The 26676-nt window shown below is 35.6% G+C and overlaps 1 protein-coding gene across 2 annotated transcripts; it reads left to right on the plus strand.

Moving 5' to 3' along the window:
• Nucleotides 1-19: 19 nt before the first annotated feature.
• On the plus strand, nt 20-26676 carry TMEM209 (transmembrane protein 209). 2 transcript variants are annotated; one of them, XM_032643073.1, is made up of 15 exons: nt 20-111; nt 1054-1190; nt 1334-1392; nt 2208-2339; nt 2803-3044; nt 6820-7021; nt 11058-11233; nt 11834-11905; nt 14260-14356; nt 17321-17446; nt 18832-18929; nt 19961-20075; nt 20176-20273; nt 21958-22031; nt 24895-26676. In XM_032643073.1, exons 2-15 carry the CDS (start codon nt 1054-1056, stop codon nt 24947-24949), a joined length of 1683 nt encoding a protein of 560 aa, XP_032498964.1. In that variant the 5' UTR covers nt 20-111; the 3' UTR covers nt 24950-26676. The 2 variants fall into 2 exon arrangements, with proteins under 2 accessions (XP_032498964.1, XP_032498965.1); XM_032643074.1 differs by having other exon boundaries at nt 80-309; nt 24895-26666.

A 26676-nucleotide genomic window follows, 5' to 3' on the forward strand; every position in this document is an offset into this window, starting at 1 on the left:
TACTTCCTGTAACTGTAGCTCCACAAGCCGGTCGCTTTCGCGTTAATACTTGGCTTCGCGCATGTGCAGTGGAGAGTGGCGCGAGCCAGCCGTTTCCGGGCGAAGAACGCGGTGCGTTTTCGGAATTATCTTTGTGGTGTTTGGACTCTTGAGTCCACGCGGGCCGTGGGAGTTAACGTGCGTGTGGACCTGCCGAGGGTTCAGCCAAAGGGGAGTGTGGCCAGACCTTCCACTACCCGTGGTGGAAGGGAGGAAAGAAGCCGTAAAGTTTGTGCTGCGAGAGCCAGGGAGGGAAGCTCTCCGTATTGGGTAGTGTTGACTCGGGGGCAGGGTGGCGGGAAGGGTACTGCTCTTACTCTGTGGGAGACGACTCCATATATCTGGAACAAGTCTTAACACTTGTCTGCAAGAGATGAGGCCTAGGAAAACAGAGGAAATAAATCCTAATGTGGACCAAAACTGCGCACTCTCCCCAACTCACCCGTATCTCCTTCACACCATGAGTACTCGCCCTTCTCAAACTTAAATCCCTGTGTTTTATCAGCAACACGAATCAGAGATCTCTGGCGTGTGTCGGTCGTGTGCAGAGTTGTTAAATAAAGGTCATAGGCAGTTAATGACTTACGCACGAGCATGTGGGAGGAGAGTAATGACATATCTTATTTGGAATACTTTCTCCCAAAACTTGGTATTTTGAATTTCTTATAGCCCTTGGCCTAGTCCTTGTGACATATTCCAAAAACACAACAGGGCGTAATTGGAAACATAACCACTAACCCTTAAATTACAAAATAAGATATTTTTCTTTATTGGAAGTGTTAAATTATTCTCTGAAGGAAACAGCCAGTTCTCTGTTGATTACAGTGTGGTGCCAATGAAGCTGTAATTTAGGGTTCCCTTTTCATATACTAATATTAAAATTAGAAAAAGTTAGGAAAGACATTTGAAGATGAGGAAAAGTAGATGCAACTTTTAGTTACCTTATAACAAGTTTGATTTCTTAAATGGAGAAGTAGTTTATTTTAATTAATTCTGCTTTTTGATTTTGAACAGATGCAAGGGGAGCCAAACCCTAGTGCTTCCCTTATTGACAGAACCATCAAGATGAGAAAAGAAACAGAAGCTAGGAAAGTGGTTTTAGCCTGGGGACTCCTAAATGTATCTATGGCTGGAATGATATATACTGAAATGTAAGTTAATTAGCCAAAAAGGGAGGGAAAAGTGAAAATTTAAGAGGCCAATGGTTGGTTCCACGGGTTTTGTGTTTGTTTTGATTTTTGGTGTGGTTTTGTTTTGTTTTGTTACTATTAAAAAGCCTTTTTAATTTTTTCAGGACTGGAAGAATGTATAGTTTATATTATAATGTGAGATACTGGCCCCTCTGGTATATAGGTAAGTAATTAATTTTCACTGCAATGTAGTTACTCCCAGTGAAAAACTGTGTTCCAGTTTAATTCAGCTTAGTATTCATTCCTTTATTCAACAAATATTTGAGTGCCTCCTGTGTTCCCAAAACTGGGAATACACCAGGAAGGGAACAAGGAATATTCTAGTAGAAGAGACAATCAAATTAATAATACGATTCCGGATAATCATGAAAAATAAAGTTTGGAGCTGGTAAGATTTGTGTTTGTATTTGTCTCCCTGAATTGCCTTCCCTACTTCTCTACTTTTTCACCTTTCAAGATCAACCCGATTTCTACTCCATTGATGGCTTCCTCAGTTTCCTCATCCTTCCTCTCTGTCTGCTCTTCAGTAGTCCTTGGGTATAAAGGGTCCTTATGGCCATTGAAGTAAATTCCAAAGTCTAATACATACATTAAGCTAAAGTCTGATAGGGAAGTGGTGTGGCAAGTGGAAGAGCAAGAGTTTTGGAATCTGCATACCTGAGTTAGAATCATGGCTTCAATAACTAGCTGTGAGCTACTGCAAAAGTCACTTGACTTCTTTACAACTGGTGGTTGATCTCTAAAACAAAGGTGAAAATGTTTACTGTAAAAGCTTGTAAGGATTAGTGATAATATTTTGAAACTCACTGGTAAATGCCCTACACATAATAGACATTCATTAAGTGAAGTGGTAACTCTTAGGAATAAGAAGATAGTTTTCAATTTTGTTGTTAATCTGCTAAAGTATGCATGGTTTTGTTTCCCCCCTTTAAATGTTCCACCCCCCTTTTAAAAAATAAATAAATTGTTCTCTTCCAGAGCTTGCCCTTGGATTTCTCTTCAGCCTAAATGCTTTATTTGATTTTTGGAGATATTTCAAGTACACTGTGGCACCAACAAGTCTGGTTGTTAGCCCTGGACAGCAAACACTTTTAGGGTTGAAAACAGCTGGTAAGTGTTTCATATCTTTTGCAAAGGTGGGTGAAAGGTTGGCAATAAATCTTTCTCAATTTAATTTTCTCTTCTCATAGACTCAGCTAGAAGGGACTTCTAAGGCCATCTGGTTCAACTGTATTAAACAGTTCTACAATAAATGGTCTTAAGATCAATGATTATCTTTCCTATTTATATAAATTGAGTAACATTCACAGTCTCATGGAAGTTTGTTCCATTGTTTAATTACTGTTAAAATTAAATGACTAACTTTTGCTACATTAAAGCCACTTTCTTATTTTGAACTCTGTGGAAATGGTAAACAACCATTTGTGTCCTTTGGTAGTAATACTTTATGTAATTTAACAACCAGGTCACTCTTACTTGCCCTTTTCCTGAAGGAAAAGATTCAGTTCATTAAATCTGTTTTCATAGAAATTTTATTTATACTTACACATAATTATTTGTTTGTTCCTTCTAGTTGTACAGACTACTCCTCCACGTGATCTGGCAGCACCCCAAATCCCTCCCTCTCCACCTTCTCCTTCAATTCAGGGTCAGAGTGTATTAAGTTATAGCCCATCTCGCTCACCCAGTACCAGCCCCAAGTTCACCACCAGCTGTATAACTGGATACAGCCCTCAGCTACAAGGTCTGTCATCAGGTGGCAGTGGTTCTTATAGCCCTGGAGTGACCTACTCACCCATCAGTGGTTATAACAAGGTAATGACTCTTTTCTCTTGGCCAATCGCATTACCATTTTAGAATTGGGAGGTTTGAATTGAAAATCATCTGGTGAGTCGAAACTCCTTCTTTTATCAATGAAGAAACCCAGGACCAGTGGATAATTGACTTGCCCAAATTGCCCATTTAAGAGCTAAGAATAGAAGCCAGATTTCCTGACAGCAGTTAGAAGTTCTTTATATCACATCTTAAAACAAAAGAGAAGATTTAGCTTTTGAAAAGATAACGAACTGAGGTTCACCATCTAGGATCTTTCTGCAGTCTTTAAAACAAGTTGAAATTATGATGATTTTCTACTTTAGTTTCCTTTACTCATGTTTTCCCCCTTTCTTTGCTTCTTTATGTGAAACTTTTATATATCCTTATAGAATATTAATGCTTTTCATCATACTGGAGTATCTTCTAAGCTAGAAACTGGGATTGTCATGTAACTTGACTCTTGAGTATGAATACTCTCCATAGGATGATTAGAAACCTTCATACCATCTCCCACAGTAAAGTGGACTTTAGTTTTAATTTTTAGGCTTGATAGAAACAAAATTGACAAATTTGAAATTGTGACTCCTGCCTGATGCATAAGGCTATAAAATAGGCGTTAAAAGAGGGATGGTCACATTTTCAAGTCCTTTTTTTGGCCACACCACGTGGCTTGCAGGATCTTACTTCCCTGACCAGGGATTGAACCCGTGTTCCCTGCAGTGGAAGCATGGAGTCCTAACCACTGGACCGCCAGGGAATTCCTGGGATGGTAACATATTCAGATGCTGACACTAGTTAGACTAATATCTCTATAGTTAAATGAGAAATATCTGGAAATGAAATCAACACACTGTCTACCCTCACCCTTTTACATAATATTTCTTTGTAATGAAATTCCATACTACTGGTTACCTAATAATAATTTTGGCAGGAGACTGAACCCACCTACCCACTAGTGTTGGAGGGTCTCCTGCAGAGGTGGGGGGTGGCTGAGGCTTACAGTGGGGACAGGGGCACTGGCAGCAGCAGTTCTGGGAAGTACTCATTGGCGTGAGCCCTCCTGGAGGCCGCCCCACCATATATCCTGCAGGCTCCAGTGCTGGGTCACCTTGGGCCAAACAGCTAACAGGGAGGGAACACAGCCCCACCCATCAGCAGACAAGTTTTATTGAGCATGGCCCTGCCCACCAGAGAAAGACCCAGTCCCTCTTAGATAGCCTCATCCACCAGAGGGCAGACAGCAGAAGCAAGAGCTACAGTCTTTCAGCCTGCAGAACGAAAACCACAATCACAGAAAGTTAGACAAAATGAAAAAGCAGAGGATTATGTCCCAGATAAAACCCCAGAAAAACAACTAAATGAAGTGGAAACAGGCAACCCTCCAGAAAAAGAATTCAGAATAATGATAGTGAAGATGATCCAGGATCTTGGAAAAAGAATGGAGGCAAAGATTAAGATGCAGGAAATGTTTAACAAAGACCTAGAAGAACTAAAGAACAAACAGATGAACAATACAATAACTGAAATGAAAAATACACTAGAAGGAATAATAGAATAACTGAGGCAGAAGAATGGATAAGTGACCTGGAAGACAGAATGGTGGAAATCACTGCCTTCGAACAGAATAGAGTCAGAAAACTGGAATGGTGTCCTGGTATGATCTTGAGAAGTTACCTAACCTCTTATACCTAAAATTAATACAGTAATAATATTTACCACTTAGTGAGAGGATGAAATAAGGTAATGTAAATGAATCATAAAATATTGTGCCCCTTGAGCAAGATAAAACCAGTTAATGAAACAGTAACCCAAATACAGTCACAATATATATAAGGATTTAACATGTTAATTGAAATAAAAGAAAAATCAATGTGGAAGAGGATTAACATTTTTATTTGTAAACAGCATTAAATATTATAAAATTTGTTAATCCTTAATTTATTACAAACTAATATAAATTGATCATGAAACCCCAGTAGAAAAAAAATTGTCAATGTACTGGAGTAAGTAGTTAATAGGTAATACTACTGACAAGTAATTGTATTTTTAAGGTGTTTAACTTAATAAGGAAAATGCAAATTAAATATACATTTTAAAAAAATTTTATATATCGTAAATATTTTTAAATAGTAATGCTGATGGACACATACCAAAATAGGTATTCCTATCTATTCTCTTCTGATAGGAGTATAACTTAGTACAACATTTTCATTTAATAGAATGGAAATGTGTATTAAAAATGTTCATATGCTTTGGTCAAGTCATTTCAGTTCTAGGGATCTCCTAAAGGAAGTCATCAGAAATTCAGCTAAGATTTATGCACAAAGATGCTGATCATAACATTATTCACAGTAACCAAAAATTTTAGACAATCCAAATGTCTAGAATATAAGAATGTAAAAATAAATTATGATAGATTTGTATTACGAAGTATTATATAGCTAGTAAGAATACTTACAAAGGATTTTTATAGAAAAATTCTTGTTAACTTTAAAAAAACAATATAATGCTAAAGGGTATTATCTCAATTATATAAAAACAAAAATATATTAACATATATGTACATTTAAAGAGTTGAAAATACATGAAATGTGAAAAAGGATTATAGTATCTCTAGGTGGTAGAGTTACAAGTATGGCTTATTTTCTTCATGCTTTTCATTTTTTAAAATATACATATAGGGCTTCCCTGGTGGCACAGTGGTTGAGAGTCCGCCTGCCGATGCAGGGGACACGGGTTCGTGCCCCTGGTCCGGGAAGATCCCACGTGCCGCAGAGCGGCTGGGCCCGTGAGCCATGGCCGCTGGGCCTGCGCGTCCGGAGCCTGTGCTCCGCAACGGGAGAGACCACGGCAGTGAGAGGCCCGCATACCGCAAAAAAATAAAATATACATATATTACTTTTTTGGAAAATAGACTATTTTTAGAACAGTTTCACGTTCACAGCAGAATTGAGAGGAATAGAAAAGAGATTTTCTGTGTACCCCTGCCCCCGGCACAGGCACAGCTTCCCCCGCTATCAACATCTTGCTGCAGAGTTGTATGAATAGAAGAGCCTGCGCTGACACATCATTATCACCCAGCATCCGTAGTTTACATTAGCATTCACTCTTGGTGGTGTACAGTCTATGTGTCTGGACAAACAAATGACATGTATCCACCATTATGGTTTCATACAGAGTAATTTCATTGCCCTAAAAATCCTTTGTGCTCTGCTTATACATCCTCCCCCTACCCCAACCTTTTCCACAATCATACAATATGTAGCCTTTTCAGATTGGCTTCTTTCACTTAGTAATATGCATTTAAGTTTCCTCCACGTCTTTTCATGGCTTGCTAGCTCATTTCCTTTAGTGCTGAATAACATTCCATCATCTGGATGTACCACAGTTTATCCACTGACCTACTGAAGGACATCTTGGTTGCTTCCAAGTTTTGACAGTTACGGATAAAGTTTCTTATAAACATCTGTGTGCAGGTCTTTGTATGGACATAAATTTTCAGCTTTGGGGGGTAAATGCCAAGGAGGAGGATGTTTGTTATGGTAATAGTACGTTTAGTTTTGTAAGAAACTGCCAAACTGTCTTCCAAAGTGACTGTTTTGCATTCTCACCAGCAATGAATCCAAGTTCCTGTTACTCTACATCCTCGCCAGCATTTGGTGTTGTCAGTGCTCTGGATTTTGGCCATTCTAATTGGTGTGTGCTCTTTGAAAGTCAAAAACCAAAGAAATTTCAGTTAAAGAAAAATAAAATAAAGTTCTTTTATTTTGTATAGTTGGCCAGCTATAGTCCCTCTCCATCTTCTCCATACCCTACCACTGTTGGACCAGTGGAGAACAGTGGATTGAGATCTCGCTACCGTTCTTCACCCACCGTCTACAACTCTCCTACTGACAAAGAAGACTACATGACAGACCTACGAACCTTGGATACTTTTCTTAGAAGTGAAGAAGAGAAACAGCATAGAGTTAAGCTGGGTACATATATATTTTATTTAGATCTAATGTACGTATTTTTGTGTCATTTTACATTATCTTCAACCTTTACTTTGATCCCATACATAAATGTTTAAGTCCTTTAGTAATACACCTTGTGTAGCTTAGGAGAGAAATACATTTTGGTTTTGTATTTTGTTCAGTTAGAAGAATTAAGTTCACCAAAATTTAAGATGTAAAATATACCTGAGTTAACAGAAATCTTGAACCTTTTGTCTACATTACTATTGAAAGCTTTTTCGTATAATGTAAGTTATAATTTGTTTAAAAGTTGAGGTCATAAAACTGTTTTTGATGCGGTCCACAGCAGAGCTTCGTGAAGTGATAGTTGTCTCCTTTCAGGTAGTCCTTGGGAAGGTTGGTGTGGCAGGGAGGCTGGAGAGAGCATGGATTTACTCCAGAAGTGCTGTTGTTTTTGGAACATTTTTTAACTTGTCTCTAGTTTGCCTTGGGAAGCAGTGTTAGCAAATCTTAATCTATTTGGGGTGGATTTGATTATTACAAAGTCTATTATTGAAACCAAGTTAGGCTATTGAGCCGAGTAATGATTTTTCCCCCTCAGGAACTTTCACAGAAAGCACATTAGGTGCTAAAGCATGGCCACAGTGAGGAAGCCAATTATTGGACCATGGCTCTTTGTGTCACTTGAAATCTCTCTATTGATTTTTAATTTAATTTTGCCTGAAAGTGCCACAAATGTCAAAGAAACAAATCAATATTATCTTGTTATTTGTTGATACATGCTTTTTTTTCTTTTTAAATTTTGAAATATTTCAAGGATACCGAAAATTATAGAGTGGAATACAAAGAACCCTATGTACCCTCTACATATTTTTGTCATATCCAGGTATTTTCTGACTTGCATTTTTATTTCTTCGTTGACATATAGGAGTTATTTAGAAATATTGTTTGGAAGTATTATTGGTGATTGGTGTTGCTTTTAATTTCCAAGTATGTGAAATGAAAGGCTTTGTTATCTGTTTTTTCCTAAGTTAATTGTACTCTGGCTAGAGATTTTGATCTGTACCCTATTAATTTTTTAATTTTTTTTTATTTTTATTTTTTTTCGGTACATGGGCCTCTCACTGTTGTGGCCTCTCCCGTTGCGGAGCACAGGCTCCGGACGCACAGGCCCAGCAGCCATGGCTCACGGGCCCAGCCGCTCCACAGCACGTGGGATCCTCCTGGACCGGGGCACGAACCCGTGTCCCCTGCATTGGCAGGCGGACTCCCAATCACTGCGCCACCAGGGAAGCCCCCCCACAGTTTGTTTTAGCCAGTTTGGACTGATAGTTCTTTCTTCAGTGGTGTCTGAACTGCTGTTTAACTCATTGAGCTCTTTGTCTTTTTTTCTTTTTTCAGTTTTCAGAGTTTCATTTGGTTCTCTTTCAGATATGCCTGATTTAGAGTATCTTGTTTTGTTCTTATATTTTCAATTCTTTTTCCTATCTCAATCACTTTAAACATGCTTTTTAAAAGTCTCTGTCAAGTAGTTCAGTTATCTAAAGTTCTTGGAGATTACATGCTAACATTTTTTTCTTGTTGACTCATTTGCTTGGAGACATGTTTCCCTGTGATTTATGTAATTTTTGTTTGTTTTTGGTAAGCTCATCTTCAGAAGAGTTTTATCTGTGCTTTTTCTGTCCTAGGCAGGCTGGATGGAAGCGTTGTTTCCTGCTAGCAGTTTTATATTTGCCTCTACCAGGTGCCTAAGGAACATCATTGACCTTGAACTAACTTAAGTAATTTGGGGGCTTAGAGGTTCCTGGACCTCACAGGGAGTGTAAACGGGCACTATAAACCCATGTGAAGATAGATCTGTAATTTTTAAATCTCTGGGGGTTTCTTTTTAAACAGCCTAAGAGAGACAAGCTTCCTTGTTATTTCCTGGTGTCGGTGGACAGATGTTTTTTCCTTATCCACTGAGAATGTGGCCCTTTGAGGTTCCTGGCTCTATGCAGGGTGCAGGGAATAGAGACAGGAAGAAGGTCTCAGTCCAGCTGTCTACCTCTCCTGGACCTGTATCCACATTTCCAGTTCCCAGGCACTGAAATCCAAGCTGATAGGTTTCCCAAAGCCTACAAAATGCTCCAGAGCAGCCACGGCATCAGCTCACATGCAGGCCACTGGCCACTCTGACTTTCAATTTCCTCTTCATTTTTAGCTGCTGACTCTTCCTCTTACATTATTGCAAGCTCCATTATTCATTTAAATTATATATTTTATTTGATAAGCATATATATATATGGAGATGTTTCAGGTTACCTGATTTATTATGTTGCCAGACTTCCAAATCTCTTTGTGCTTTGATTCTTTGGTCTTTTTGGTTCTCCAGCTACAGGTTTTGTGCTGTTTTGGTGGTGGTGGTGATTACAGAGAAGCCCTATTGTGTCACTTGCTATATATATTTTCCTTGTACTTTGGCTAATGTACAACAGATATAAAAACATATTTCTGTCATCTGTATAAAACTTCTTTTGTCATCTAAAGCCACACTTTATTGAAATTTTAGTTCAAGTTTTCTCTCAGAAAGCTTGATTATCATTTTCAAAGTTAATAGTCAAAATAATTAATCAAAATAGGATAAACTTTGTGCTCTATCATGACCATGTCTCTTACCTTCCTTTTTTATTCCCTATTAAATCATTTGTGCTTGTTTAAAACTTTTTTCCTTGACATTAATTCATTCCTCTAAGTCAGTGTTACCAGAAGTCCTACTTGAAATTTTTTTACCCCAAGTGTGGTATTTATTATATGTAATTATTTATTTTCATGCCAGCATGAAACTACTTTCACCAGTGCTACTAGCACAAGACTGGCTAACCTTCAAGGTTTTGATGCTGTGACTTGAAATACTGCCGCATATCCCTTTCATGATTTCTTGTCTTTTGTGCCTGTAAACATCACTAGAAAACCAGTTTTATTATTTTACAGTCATTCCTTTTAAAAATTCTGCTAAGATAAAAAAAACTAGTTTGTATTTGTGACTTTTGTGTGAGGGTATGAAATATTAATTGATACTTTTGATATCAGGTAAACTCTGAAAAAATTAATTCTTCATAAGTATCATATAGTTGTCGTTGAAAATTCGCTCTTTATTCAGGTACTGGGCTAGATGCTCGGGAAAAAAATACTCCCTGCCCTCAAAGAGCTCAAATTTTATTTGGAAAAAGAAACAGACCTTAAAGTGTGATAAGTACTGTGGTAGATTCTTCTGTAGTATTAAGTCCCTAAATTTGAGTATTTACATTTCCTAAAAGTAAATTTATAAATTTAAAAGTGTAATCAGCAGATGGTCTCTTAATACAAGGCAGGAATTACTACAGACTATAAATAGAACACAGTGTAGTACAGGGAAGAGTGAGTTTAGCTGCTAGCCAAAAGACTAGTTTATTAATAAGAGGCTGTAATTATCCCATTCAGAAAGAGCTTCCAAAAATTCAAGCAAGAACTCCTTAGCCTATTTATTTCCTGAAGAAATTTGTCTTTTGTTTCTCTCTGAATCATTTGAAAGTCTTAGAGAATGAAACAGGCTTAATTTTACAACAAAAATAAACAGACACTTTCAGCCACTTAGAGAGCATATGGCTCTTAAAGTGATACTGCTCAGAAAATGTTCTTTTTAATTTTCCATTTCTCTGAAGAAGAGAGAACGTTGGGAGCAGGGAGGAGAGGAGGCTTTGTCTTTTTTTTTTTTTTTTTTTTTTTTTGCGGTACACGGGCCTCTCACTGTTGTGGTCTCTCCCGTTGCGGAGCACAGGCTCCAGACACGCAGGCTCAGCGGCCATGGCTCACGGGCCCAGCTGCTCCACGGCATGTGGGATCTTCTCGGACTGGGACACGAACCCGTGTACCCTGCATCGGTAGGCGGACTCTCAACCGCTGCACCACCAGGGAAGCCCGAGGCTTTGTCTTTGATTGCCATTGCCTAGGTTCCTGGATACCCAGAGTTCATATACCAGCTCCAGATATCAAAATTACTACAACACACTGATAATCTTTAAATTAATCATTGTAGGAAGCCCAGATTCTACTTCGCCTTCCACCAGTCCTACTTTCTGGAACCACAGTCGTTTTATGGGGGATTATGCACAAACTTTAAAGAAGTTTCAGTATCAGCTTGCCTGTAGGTCTCAGGCCCCATGTGCTAACAAAGATGAAGCTGATCTCAGTTCTAAACAAGCTGCAGAGGAGGTAAATGGAAAATAAAAATGACTTGATATTTATGATTTACAGATTGGTAGAAAGTCTTTTCTTCTTCTGGAACTTTGTTTTCTGTAACCTCCACTTCTACTGGCTAGAAACATAAATCTGGCACACATTAAACGGTAGAAAGACTCCTTAAGTTTGTGTACCCAAAACTGAATTATGTACGTTTTACTCTTTATGACACATAGTTAACATTACTTTCCTGCCTAAAACATTTTTCTGCATTCATTTATATTGAAAAGGTATCTCAGGTATCTACTTATACTTATTAGCATATACAAGACTCTTGCTCTTGAAATACATTTAGATTAGAACATTTGATATTCTGTAACTTCTTCAGTTTAAAAGCAAATAAAGGATTTAAATTTTGTTCTTAAAAGCAAGAAGAATGTTCTTCAAACATATCAATGTAAGGAATTTTAAATATATATGTGTGCATGAATAGTAACTACTGCATATTAATTAGATCAGTATTGATATTCATGAAGTTTTTTCCAAGGTATTCCAAATATTTCTGAGGGTGGGGGAAGGAATGATTGATAACTGGCATTTTATTTGATTGTTCATTTTAAACATTTTTAATAGGTCTGGGCAAGAGTGACTATGAATAGACAACTTCTTGATCATATGGATTCATGGACAGCCAAGTTCAGAAATGTAAGTTCTGACATTACTCTTTGGACAATATTAGTGCCTCTTAATGTACAAAGTATGTTGTTAGAATATCAGTTAGAGGTGTGAATTATTAGAATATCAGAATTAAGTATTATTAAAAGTACAATATGTGTGGCACATATATAAGAATAAACATGACGTTTACCATATAGTGTCCGTATTCTTGGGGATTTTTTTTCCCTCTGTATTTAGCAAATCAGTGTATTTTGAGTGGATAAAGGAACAGTGTATTTAGTTGCTAAGATTTTCCCTTTCCCAACATCTCAATTTTACTTTTCAAAGAGCTTTCCTGTCAGAGTCTGTTATGTGTCTAGAAATGTGAGGGGAGCAAAAATGAGGTCCTTAATGTCAGAAAACTTCAGAGTTAGAGAACATAACATATGCTTGAAGCTACTTCAGAGTATATCAATTTCTTCGATTTTTCTAAAGAACCTTCTAATCTTTGGCCTAGAGGTTGGCAAGGCCAGCTCTTGCATATACAGAGTGAGTTAGTTCCCTGGTTTCAACCCTGCCTCTTTCTGTTGTTCTCTGTAATACCCATTTGTCCCGATTCCAGGGGGGCGAATTGGCCCCTCCTCCACTGCGGGAAGCCCCTCCACTTAGATTCTGTAGAGGCTGCCGCTTCTTCCACTGTTTGATTCTTCAACACTCATCCACCCACTGTATAGCTTCTAGAAATGTGTTGAAATCACTTGTTCTTTTTTATTCTTTTTTTTTTTTTGCGGTACACGGGCCTCTCACTGTTGTGGCCTCTCCCGTTGTGAAGCACAGGCTCCAGACACGCAGGCTCAGCGGCCATGGCTCACGGGCCCAGCCGCTCCACGGCATGTGGGATCTTCCCAGACTGGGGCATGAACCCTTGTCCCCTGCATCAGCAGGCAGACTCTCAACCACTGTGCCACCAGGGAAGCCCCTTTTTTATTCTTTTACTATAATTTAAATAGGGTATCAAGAAGGAGTGCTGAAAGTAGTAGCCTACTTTCTTGAACCAGAAGCCTGATTGGCTTTTTTGAATAAGAATTCCAGAGCCAGCCCTAGAACTACTCAATCAGGTTTTCTGGGAATGAGGCCTAGATCTCTCTCCTCGAGCTAGTAGATAATTTTGTTGCCGCCTAGGAGTGGCTGGCAAGTAGGATACACTTAATAAATGTTGGAAGAATGAACAAGTGAAATGATGTCCTAGAACTGTACTTTCTTTTATTTCCACTCATAGGCTTATCTAAAAATGTTAATATATTTATAAAGTCTTGGTCAGAAGTATTAGCTTAGAAGAAATACAAACACAGTCCTTTATCTGAATTCCTTAGGCTACAATGTTCTGAAATTTAGGGTTTTTTGTAGTTTTTCTTTAAAAAGCAGTATATGCATATACCATATATTTTGTAATACACTAGCAGGGTCTTGTTAGTACTCAGTAATCAACCACATTAATGTTTCTGCAGCAGAGCATAAGAACTGTCACGCTAGGTAGGATAAAGTCTAATAATAGCTTCACATGAATTCAGTTCAGGTCTTGCCAGTATATCAAATTTTCTTGCTAAATAGATTATAAAAACACTTCATTTTCAGAGGCTTTTTAATTCAAAAATTTTATAATGAATTGTATAGACTTGTATTTGATCTGAAGCTTGTTTTCATCCTTCTACTTTATGGTTAAACAGAAGTGTGGAAACAGAAAAAGCGGTTGAAGTTGCTGTGAACAAACACAAAACACATAACACAAAAACTAGATGGGGTATTTCCTTGGGCAGTCTTTTCACATCCCAGAATGAGTTTGATATCAGCCATGCAAAGTGGAATTTGAAATTCCTAGTCCTAAAGTGAATATTCACAAACTAGTTTCAAATACAGTAAAATCTGTTTTCCACATGGTTAGGGGATTGAGTGAGCCTGCTGAGAGCTAATCTATGTTATGTTATGTTAATCTAAGTTACGTTTAGTTTTAAAAACTATTCTACTAACCACAAACCAGTATAAATGCTACATGTGTAAATGTGTGAATAATTACCCTAGAAATGTAAACTGAAGATGATCCTTTTAGCTAAGTATAATGATCCTAGAAAGAAGAATTTAAGAAAAACTTAACATGTAGCTGAAAGTTTTATATCTTTAAAAAATAGGCATATGTGATTTAAGAATAAATCTTAGTCAAGTTATGCTCTGTTAGCATATTTACTTATCTCTCTCTAGACTTCAGGTAGCTGCTACTTCCATTCTCTTTCACTATACTCTGTTAATATTCAAGTACAAGACAGCAAAAATAGTTTCATGAAAATAATTATTTGAGAAATGCTTTAAAATTGCGTGTGTAAAATCATTACCTCATTTCTTCCTAGTGGATCAATGAGACAATATTAGTGCCACTTGTACAAGAGATTGAGTCTGTCAGCACACAAATGAGGCGAATGGGTTGTCCAGAGCTGCAAATAGGAGGTATGTGAAAATAGAGCCCAGCATTTGAGTTCCTTCAGTGAATCTGCCAAGTGGAAAATTTCTTCTTGTAATGGGCTATTTAACACCACCTTTTGTTATCTTGAGGTGAAGAAAAAAACTAAATGTCTATAATATCACTTTTTTAAAAATATAACAGTTTTATTGAGATATATGCAGTTCACCCATTTAAAGTCTACAATTCAAAGGTTTGGGTTGTGCAAACCATCCCCACAGTCAAGTTTGAATAGTTCATCACCCCAAAAGGAAACCCCATAGACCCGTTTCCAACCACCACCCATCCTCCAGCCCTAGGCAACTACCAGCCTACTTTCTGTCTCATTATATAGGCCTGTTTTGGATATTTCATCTAAATGGGATCATACAATATGTTGTCCTTTGTGACTGGCTTCTCTCACTTAACAATGTTTTCAGGGTTCATCCATGTTGTAGTGTTTATCAGTACTTCATTTCTTTTTATTGCCAAATAATATCCCATTGTTTGGATCTACCACATTTTGTTTACCTGTTCATCATTTGATTGACATTTGGGTTGTTTTCACTTTTTTGGTTATTATGAATAATGCTGCTCTGAACACATACATACAAATGTTTGTGTGAATATATTTTAATTTCTCTTGGGTATTACCTAGAAGTGGAATTGCTAAGCCATATGGTAAATCCATGTTTAACCTTTTGAGGAATTGCCAGACTGTTTTCTAAAGCAGCTGCACCATTTTACATCCCCACCTACAGTGTATAAGGGCTCCAGTTTCTCACATCCTTGCCAATACTTGTTATTATGTGTCTTTTTCAGTTATCCTAATGGATATGAAATGGTATCACATTGTGTTTTTAGTTTGCATTTCCCTGATGGCTAATGATGTTGAGCATCTTTTCGTGTGCTGGTCCATTCATATATCTTCATAAGCAAAATATCTTTTCAGATCCTTTACCCAGTTTTTTTTCCCCTTTACCTATTTTTAAATTGGGTTACTTGTCTCTTTATTATTGAGTTGTAGGTGTTCTTTATATATTCAAGATACAAGTCTCTTATTAGATATTAATTTAAAATTGTACAAAGCATAAAAAATGTGTACAGTGCTAATTTAAAGTCCCCTATTTTCAATATAAGAAAAATACATTTTTCTTATCTGCTAAAAATAAAATTGTTAAGGTTTTGTGTAATATAATTTGCCTAAAGTATATATATACTATAACTTATTTAGTGTTAAATAATTAGGTTTCAAAATAAATAAGGAATATTTTAGTCAATCAGCTTTCTAGAGAATAAATTTCTTTCTCTTTGAAATATGTAAGGGCTTTGGATTGCACATTAACACTTTCCACTTGCTTTTGGGTATCTTTTTAATCAGTCTTTATTCTCTGGAATAAGTATAGTGTTGTGCATCACTAAAGTACCCACGTGTTGAGTATCTGTATATTTTGTATATAATGTATACAACACTCACATTAACCTTGAAAGCTAGCTTTTAGTGCCACATTTTATGGATCAGGCTACTAAGACTCAGAGAGGTTAAGTAACTTGCCCAGTGTCACAGAGCAGTGATTTGAGGCCAGAGCTTTCTGACTCCAAAGTCAGAGGGTTACTTTCTTGGTAATGTTATTTGAACCTATGCTTATCCTTTTTGAGCTTTTTTATAAGCTATAAAAATATGTTACCTTTCACAACATTTTTACCAGTGTGATGTGCTTTTTAAAAAAGAATAACATTGTTTTATCACTATGAAAGCAACATGCATATGTTCATTGTAGAAAATTTGGAAAGTACAGAAATACACAAAGAATATTACCCATGATTGCGCTTCAGTAGATAACCACAATCAATCAGTTTTAAATCACAATCACTTATTCCTTTTGGAGAAAAATACTATGATACTATATATATCAATGGTAAGTTATACCATAATTTAACAACATTAAAATATGAAAAGTGTATACTTAGGAGTTGAGCAAATAGTACATATGTATGTATATATTTTTAATTAAATTGGGGTCATACTGTTTTGTTACCTGCTTTTTTCCCTCCACTTTTTCTACTTTGTTAAATATTCTCCAGTTCTATTTTTATGGCTAGTTTGTATTTCTTTTTTATGTATGTAATATATTGTATTTAACTGATCTTTATTATTTAAAATTTAGAAGATTTTCCCTTTGATGTTATTAATAATGCTGTAAGTAAATGTCCTTTTACCTAAATATTTGTGTACATTTATAATTATTTCCTTAGGATAATTTCTTAGGAGTGAAGTTGTAAGTTCAATAGGTATAAATATATTAAGGCTTTTAATATACATAACCCTTCTAAAAGCTTATACCAATTTATATTCTAGCAATAATGTCACATATAAGAAAGCCTTTTTCCCAACATTGGGTATTACTAGTATGGTTGTACATTTTGAAACTTTTTGTTGGTTTATTCCTTCAAAAAGCTTATACCAATTTATATTCTAGCAATAATGTCACATATAAGAAAGCCTTTTTCCCAACATTGGGTATTACTAGTATGGTTGTACATTTTGAAACTTTTTGTTGGTTTATTCATTTCTTTGGATAGTTGTCTTTCATGAAGTGATGAGAGAAATCACTCATAAAGTGTTCACTTGTCACTGGCATAATGGGCAACTTTTAATTCAACCTGATTTTGAAAGCTCTCATGTGTCTTTTTATATATACCCCACAAAAATCTTCTGTGTATTAGTTGTTTATAGATCTGGCAAAATGGATTTGGCTGTTTTTGGAGTATGCATGTGTTTGTTTAAATCTGGCCACCTTGCCAGAAATGATCAAATATTTTGTAGGTAAAGTAGATAATGCAGCTTGTTAAGATAAACTATCGTTGCTTTCCTTTATTCTTTCAACATCTATTGAAGGAAGAGCATTTGAAGTTTTTTCAAAGATCCACATGAGGAATAATCTGTTTTCTGTGTGTTTTAATTTTAACAGAAGCTAGTATTACTAGCTTGAAGCAGGCTGCTCTGGTCAAAGCTCCACTCATTCCAACTCTAAATACAATCGTGCAGTATCTAGACCTCACGCCAAATCAGGAATACTTGTTTGAAAGGATCAAAGGTAATTATTGATTTGAAGAGGGAAAAAATGAGAGCTTTTTCACTAGTTTGAAATTTTATACAGGTAACATGGGAAAAAATTTTTTTAATTATAAGTATCACTGAAGTATGATCTTATTTTATAAATATGTATTTAATAATGGTTTTATTAAGGCTTATACTTGAACAACTTTTGAGTTTTATATTCTGTATGCTTAAAAATGGTCAAAATAATGTAGTTAGCCTTGAATACATTAATTACTTTGTTCTAAATAGGGAAACTTAAATATGAGCTAAATGGGCTCACATGAATATTTCACTCATTTTCTATTCTTAAGCTACCAAGAATGGATGCCACAATGACATTCTTTATAATTTCAGCATGCCGATCCTATTTCTTTCGATTTTTATAAGTCATATGTAATATGTTGCTTCTTTATATTTCTGTTATATTCTGATTATTTGGGGGAAATATGATCTTCTGAGGAGACTGACTTGAGACTCAGGAAATTTAGCCTCCCTGGTACTCCCACATACTCTCTTTATGCCTCCCTACATTTATTTGGATAAACTCTGTAAAATGTTCTCATCACTAAAACAAGTTTTAGAAATAGTATTTCACTCTAGATTTATCATAAATCTTAATTTGAAAATGTAATGTTGCCCCTTCTCTAGTCTAGGTTTGGACTGAGGTTTAGGAATAAACATTTATCATGACTTACTTAGGAATAAACATTTATCATGACTTACTTACGTACTTACTTACTTATTTATTTATGGCTGCATTGGGTCTTCTTTGCTGCGCGTGGGCTTTCTTTAGTTGTGGCGAGTGGGGGCTACTCTTCGTTGTAGTGCACGGGCTTCTCATTGCAGTGGCTTCTCTTGTTGCGGAGCACGGGGTCTAGGCAAAAGGACTTCAGTAGTTGTGGCACGCAGGCTCAGTAGTTGTAGCTCGTGGGCTCTAGAGCACAGGCTCAGTAGTTGTGGCGCACGGGCTTAGTTGCTCCAAAGCATGTGGGATTTTCCTGGACCAGGGCTCAAACCTGTGTCCCCTGCATTGGCAGGTTGATTCTTAACCACTGTACCACCAGGGAAGTCCCCATGGTGCTATTTAATCTTTTATATCTTGTATTTCTTTGTCTGCATGTTTTGATCAGGTTTTTAGATGTTATACTTTCCTTACTGTAACCCCTTAGCCTTTTTTTTTTTTTTTTTTTTTGCGGTACGCGGGCCTCTCACTGTTGTGGCCTCTCCCGTTGCAGAGCACAGGACCGGGGCACGAACCCGTGTCCCCTGCATCGGCAGGTGGACTCTCAACCACTGCGCCACCAGGGAAGCCCCCCCTTAGCCTTTTTTTTTCCTTCTTGTATATTCTTAGCTTATTTTATTTTACCTTTGTTGCTACAGAACTTTCCCAAGGAGGCTGTATGAGCTCATTTCGATGGAACAGAGGTGGAGACTTCAAAGGCCGCAAGTGGGATACAGACCTGCCCACTGATTCTGCTGTAAGTCCCCAGTTTTTTCAGTTTGACATTTTTGTTATTGGGTTTATTTTTCCATTATAAAAATGAATATTGAAAAGAACTTAGAGGGAATTCCCTGGCAGTCCAGTGGGTGGGACTCAGCACTGGCTGTCACTGCCGTGGGCCCGGGTTCAATCCCCAGTCAGGGAACTAAAATCCTGCAAGCCACACAGTGAAGCCAAAAAATAAAATAAATAAATAAATGAATAAATAAATAAAAATGAAAATAAAATAAATAAAAAGCACTTAGAAACTAAGTAGAAATACAAAATTTTTGTACCAGCATCTTAACCCAACCACTGTTAATATTTTGGTTTATTTTCTTCTTTTTTTTTCTTTACTTATATTGTGCTATTTTTAATGTTTTTATCGACACAGATATAATAATCCCATATGTAAAATTATGTCTCCTGCTTTTTTTCACTTTTCAGTGTTATTTGCACTATTACACACTGTCATTTAACTGTTCTCCTATATTGGACCTAAAAGTTTGGAAAACATGTAGTGAGGGAGGGATTTTTGTTTTTCTGTCTTAAATAATACTGCCAGGAGTAACATAATGCATGTTTCTTTCTTATTTAGGATTATGATTTTAAGAAAGATTCCTAGAATTAGATTTATGAAATCAGAGTATAAAGTTTTTGAGCATTTAAGAGTTTTTCAAAATTATGTTTGTTCTGTTTTTTATAGTGACTGTTATGTGTGAAAATGAAGTTTAAATGCTGATACTCAAATTCAGAATTGAATGTATGTGTATTTTATTTTGATTTTGCTGTTAATTACCTATATGGGTGTGAATGATCCCCTTAACAGAAAACTAGGAATGTCTTGCTCTAATCTTTTCATTTCATAGATTTCATCTTACAGATATAACCACTTGAAAACATTTTTGCTAATTCTTTCTTTGGAGAAAACTTAAAAATTGGAGTCATTATAAACATGTTTTAAAAGTACCACATACATACTTGATCGATTTTCATGCTGACTTTGAAAAATTGTTTCCTCGTCTTCAGATCATCATGCATGTGCTTTGCACCTACCTTGATTCCAGACTACCTCCACATCCTAAATACCCTGATGGAAAAACATTTACTTCTCAGCACTTTGTTCAGACACCAAATAAACCAGGTATAAACAACCTCTCCTAAGAGGATGAATTGAGCTTTTCACATGAAATACATCTAGTGGTTTTGTTTTGTTTTTTTAATGTAGCATATTTCCTTTACAGACGTGACAAATGAGAATGTTTTTTGCATTTATCAGAGTGCTATCAACCCTCCCCATTATGAGCTAATCTACCAGCGTCATTTCTACAGTCTTCCAAAGGTACTTCTAAATGTAGCAGTTGCTATTACTAATGTCATGGATGACTTGCTTTGTTAATATTTTTAAAATTAGATTCTCTTGTTTATGGAATAGGTAAACTTTTTAAATTAGGGAAAAAGTGCTAGTTTTGTATCCCTTTTTTTAAAACTCTAAAAGTAATATGTGCTTAATTTGGAGAATTATGCAGAAAAGGAAGAAAAGTTCATTATTCCATTATTTACAGGAAGCTCTTGTTAACATTTGGTATAATTTTTTTGGTAAATTTCATTTTGGTCTTTTTCTGTACTTATTTATGGGTTGAAATCATATTATTTATGTAGTTTTATATCCTTTTTAAAATTAATGTTATAATTTTCCATGCCTTTAAGAATCTTCGTTAAAACACTTTTTAATGGCTATTTTAAAACTTCACAATAAAATTATAACATAATTTATTTAACCACTCCCCTACAGTTAGATATTTTGGATGTTTCTAAGTCTTCATTATCATAAATACCTTTATGCGTATAGCTGTCTGCATTTTGGGTAGTTTTTTAGCCTGAAGTCCAAAAATGGAATTCTAGGTTATAGAATATTTTCAAGGCTGTTAAAATATGTTATCAAAAAGATGATTGTACCAGTTTACACTTCTATCCAGGTATTTTACCTTTGATTACAAACATCAGTTCTGTTGATGACCTTTGCAGTTATTTTTGTTACCAGCATCTATACTAAGAAATTTTACATAGACTATAATCATAAATTGTATCCTTCACTTCATCAGATACCCAGGAGAGAATTTTTTTTTTTTAAGTTTAATATTTCAACTTTGTAAGTGTAAATATTTTGGGCCATTCAAGTTCCATGCAAATCCTTTTTTTTTTTTAAAGAAACACTTGTCTTTAAAAATCATATATCCTAAGATTTTTTAGTAAAAACACTAAATCAGAATAAGCAGGTATAAGTTAATCAGTAAATTGAAAATCGAAATCAGGAGCTATTTCACAGACCAGAAATTACATATAATAGTTTGATTTTAGTGCTGGCAAAATGCTGCCTCATAGTCCCTTGTAGACAAAATAAATTTACATTTAATATGTTACTTACACTGTTAACATATATCATAATGTATTTTGAAGTGTGATTAAAGGTTTTTTAATTCCAACACTGTTGTTTATGCTGTTAATTTGGGGGATAGAGTATTTTTTGTGTGTAGGATACAGGGGTACCAGCTTCAGAATAACTCCCATCCAGACCTTCATAAATGCTGCTCCCCGTGTATGGGAACTTCCCAATGTGTTTATTTCTGCTCATCTTTCAGGTCTCAACTTAAAAATTTCTCTCTCAGGGAGGCATTGCTTGCCTCACCACTCTGGGTTTAATGCATATGTTCCCATGGCACCCTACACCTTCTTCTTTCTCATAACATTCATCACACTTTATTGTAATTCTGAGTTTCCTGTCTGCCTTTCCTACTAGACCTTAAGCTCCTCAATTACATGGATCCTCTCTGTTTTATTCACCACAGTATTCCCACTTCCTAGCACAAAGTGGGCACTTTGTTTAATGAATGAATGAAAGGCTGAATTACATGGAATTCCGAGTTAGTAGAATATAAATTGATAGGATCGCATTTACCTATCAGGCTGAATGGTTTGGTTTCGTTAGGTTTAAAACTTGCTGTATTTTTTTGTCTTTGTTCCAGGGCCGAAATAATATGTTTCATACATTATTAATGTTCCTCTATATCATAAAGACCAAAGAGTCAGGAATGCTTGGGTAAGTACTTATGCTTTAAAAATACAAGTACTTAACTTATATACTGTTTTCCTTATGTTCAGATTCTGCAGAAGGCAGCATCATATACTGAAGATTTGTGGACTGAACAGTAAGAGATATGGCTTCTAGTACTAGCTCAGCCCTGTCACTAACCAGCTCTGCCATCTTGAGCAAGTCCATTACAGTAATTCCTTGGAACCTCCATTTCCCCATTGATAAAAAGGCAATTTGACCACATCATTGGCTTTACAGCTGTGTCCCCCAGAGGAACAACCCTGATATATCAGGCTCTTGCCACTTTAAAATTTAAAAACAAAAACAAAACTGGAGTCCTATTTATTCAAGCTATCCCACTTCAGACACAAAGCCTTCTGCAAAATGTTTACACTTTCAGAGAGACTAAGTCAGCACCAGTTCCATAATATTGTTAATTGGGATGGAAAAATGGTCAGTTGAAATTGTTTACTTTGTTTATTCTAAATACTTAGTAATGAAGCTCACATACTGTTACAATAAACTCAAAATTGCTGTCTTGTTATTTAGGTGATTTGAAATTTTAGTCCTTCAAATAATATTTGAAGTAAATGGACCTCAGCTAATGCTGGGTAAATCTGGTAATGCAAGGACTGGAAGTCTGAAAATCTGGGTTCTGGGTCCATCTCTGCCTGCACTGTGTAACTTGAGGTTAAAAAAATGTAAAGGGAAGGGCTGAGTAGAAAACATCAGGGGTCTGTTCCAGTTTGGTATGCATGCTTCTTTTCAGTTTTATAGGTGCCCTGTTTTATACAGGTTCTGGAACTCCACTGTCCAATAAAGCAGCCGCCAGCCACATGTGGCATTGAGCATTTGAAACATGATTAGTCCAAATTGAGATGGGCTGTCAGTGTAAACTACATAGACTAGAATTTGAAGACCTAGTACCAAAAAAGAAAAAGTAAAATATCTCTAATAATTTTGTATATTGATGACATGTTGAAATAATGTGTTGGATATACTGAGTTAAAGAATATTTATGCTACCATGGCTCTTTTTTCTTTATTTTTTAATTACAAAAATAATGCATGCTCAGTATAGAAATATTTAAACAATATAGCAGTGTATAAACTAGACATTGAAAACTCCCCTCTGATCAACTCTCTCTTCTGATCAACTCTCCCTCGAGGTATCCGTTGTGTTAACAGTTTCAGGTGTACATTTTCAGACTCCTTTCTGGGGAAAGTTGATTTTTTTTTAGTTTTCATTTTGTTTAAAAATATATTGTACCCAAACATATTACTCTGTGACCTGCCTTTTAATCTTATGGTATATCTTGGATATTCTTCTATGTCAGTAAATACAGACTTTTTTCCTAAATTTTCTAGCAGTATTTAGAAAGATATACATGTATTAGAAAGATGGAACGTGCTATAAATATATTGTTTTGTAATTCTTAACAGTGTTTCTGGAAGACTATTTTGAAGTGAGGAATTAACTTAGAAGTATTTAAATAAATAATGAATTTTTGGTTTTAATTGAAAATTTATCTTTTCTCTAAAAATCTAAATTGATACATAAGTGATTTGTCATGATAACATGAAGCTTGTGTTGAGTACCATATATAGTTTGTCATGTACATAAAAATGTAAAATCTTTAAAAGTATTGGATTGGCCAAAAAGTTCATTTGGGTTTTCTGTAACATCTTAGTTGGGCAGTAATTTACACAGAGGCCCAAAAGAATTGGTATAATATTTAAAGTGCTTATCTTCTCTGAATGAGGAACTTACATGTGGAAAATGAAACATTTTAGACTAAAACTAATCTGTGTTTTATTTATTTGGGATTTTTTTTTTTTTAACCAAGGGAAAAGTCTTTGAAATTAACTTAAAATATGATTAATCTTTTTAATACATTTTGGAACAATCAAATGTTAAAAACTGCTCTCCTATACCTTAAAGGAAGGAAATTTCCTTTGCTTAAAGGAAATAAGCAAGTGGCTCAAATATAGACCATTTGGAATCATGCCCATAACACAGCAGTTTAATACAAATCCATTATCAGTTCAATGCCACATATTTGTGTGGTAGTGGAATGAGATGAAAGTTTTACATCCAAAAGGGAAAAAAATCTAGACAGAATTGACTGCACAGTAATTTGTGTCCTGTTTAGTAAAAGACACCATAAATAAAGTTTAAAACTAAATGACAAACTGAGACAAAGACTTATAATTTCAACATTTAGAGCAAAGCCAAGTTGATATCCATCATGTATAAGGAGCATATATGTTAATTAGAAAAGAAAAATATAGGAAATGGTCAAAGACACGAGAGACTTTCATAGAAGAGTGTCATGCAGATGGTTAATGAACATGAAAAGATGCTTAGTCTCATATACAATCAAGCCAGAATTAAAACATTTTTTCTATCAAATTGAAATTTATCATTTGCAGTGTTGGTGAGGGTATGGAGAAATGGGAAAATATAGTTGATGAAATGACCTTTTTTGAACAGGTAAAATTCTCTAAGAGGCCTAGCATCTCTAACTCCTCAATTTTTAAAAATTTAATTGACACTTACTTAAATCCTACTTGCTAAAATTGTCCTGTTTAACTCTATCTGTTGTAATAATTCTTGAGGTCCACTGAAAAATTAATTTTCAACACTTCATAAGTCCATTTATTCTAAATTTGGGTTTTAAGCACAGTTAAGAAAGTACTGTTTCTGGAATTCACCTGATAAACCATGTGTAACATAACTTATTTCAGAAAAGCACTAAATGTTAATTAAACATGTATCCCTTGTAAAGACTCCTATTTTAGTTATTTGAAAAAAGACCTTAAATGCTGGGCAGTCAATTCCACTAAAACTTTTTTTTTTCTCTTTATAGGAGAGTTAATCTTGGTCTATCCGGTGTGAATATTTTGTGGATTTTTGGCGAGTAGTGGGTCATTTAATCCCAAACTTTTGGACTTCATTTGACTGAATCAGAAGTTGAATCTAAGTATCTCTGAGTCACTGCCTCTTCTGAAATAAGATACATATGTGTATGTTACAGACTTTAGATTTAACAAAAAATTAGCTATTATGAAACTTCTTTGTAAAAGTATGCCCTATATCTTCTACACCAAGAAACATTACTTTATCATTTCAGAAAAAAACTGCAATCCTTCAGATTTTTGTTGGCCAAAACAGTGCAGCTCCCCCTTAATTGAGTCCTTCTTCACTGTAACACCCCAAATAAGAATCATCTGCCTGATTCCTCCCCACAAAAATTGTTTTTTCAGTTGAGTTATTTAGTATAAATAATTTTTTAAAAAAAGCAAATTGCTTATTTTTTTTAGTGTTTATATTACCCCAGTGTTCAACAAATTAGCCCAAGGCCCATATTTAAAGAAATGAGATAAACTTTTAAGTAATAGTTCATGTGCATTTAAAAAATATTATTGGAAGAGGTTTGACAGTATTAATGTTTAAAAAGTCAACTCTTGATGAAGTTCACAGTCTTGAACATGGTTTGAAAGATGCTGCCTGATCTTCCCTCTGCCCCCCTTGCCCCTGCCTCCACTCCAGTCTTGCCTTGCCCCTCTCCTTCCATGCCCCAGCCACACTGGCCCTCTCTCAGCTCTCATCCCAGGGCCTCCGTGCACTCCCGCTGCCTGAGACACTCCAGCCCCACTCTAGCCAACCCTCCTCAGCACCCTTCTAGGCTCTGCCTAAATGTTGCTTTCCCAAAGAAGCTCTCCCTCCCCCAACTCCTTCCATTCCCACCTCCCACAGATCCCCTGACTGTTTTCTCTCTTGGTACCTTTCACCTTTGCTTCATATCACCGACCATGGTTTGAAATCACTTAGGCACGTGCATTTCTTTATATGTCTCTCTAAACCTGTGCTGTTCAATACAGCAACTATCTGAGGCTGTTAAGCACTTGAAACACGCCTAGTCCAAATTGCGATGCGCCATAAGTGTAAAATCACACCGGTTTCAAAGACTTTATAGGAATAAAAGACTGTAAACTAAGAAATAAACAACTATAAAAAGTCAACTCTTGGGTTAAATTTAGCTGATAGAATTAAACTATTTAGGTCTTAGTTAAGAGGCTGAAGACATCAAGAAAACAACTGCCTTGGTTTTAATAACTCAGTTTCACTGTTCCATAATATTGTATTGAGTTCCCTTTAAAATCATATGATATCTTATCTGTTTAAATTTTTTAGATATGTTCAAAATATCTGGAAAGTATGAAATAACCAAGTTTGTAAGTTTTGCTTAACTCTCCATCTTTATTTTCTTACATGTATATGTAGTATATCTAAGGCTAGTTAGCAATTGCATGTATTTTTTGGGTTGACATGTTACTAGAGACTGCTTTACCTGGAAACAACTAAAACTAGTATTTTCTCAATAACTCCGTGTCAATATTACATATGCAGCTCATTTTGTATAATTTGTAAATCTTGTTCCTGTTTTTTAAAAGTCAGATGTCCAAAGGAAAGGAAGTTTCTATCTTTTAACTGCTTTTGATGTATGTTAAATTTGTTTGTTATGATAAAATACCAATTAGACATGTTAAATATAAGAACATGTAAAAATCGAAGTCTCCTGTTTCAGAAGTTGGTGTGTCTACTTCACAATTACAAAGAATAAAAACTGATGTGTCATTTCTTATAT

The sequence above is a fragment of the Phocoena sinus genome, chromosome 9, assembly GCF_008692025.1.
Source record: "Phocoena sinus isolate mPhoSin1 chromosome 9, mPhoSin1.pri, whole genome shotgun sequence".
In the NCBI taxonomy this organism is placed as follows: Eukaryota; Metazoa; Chordata; class Mammalia; order Artiodactyla; family Phocoenidae; genus Phocoena; species Phocoena sinus.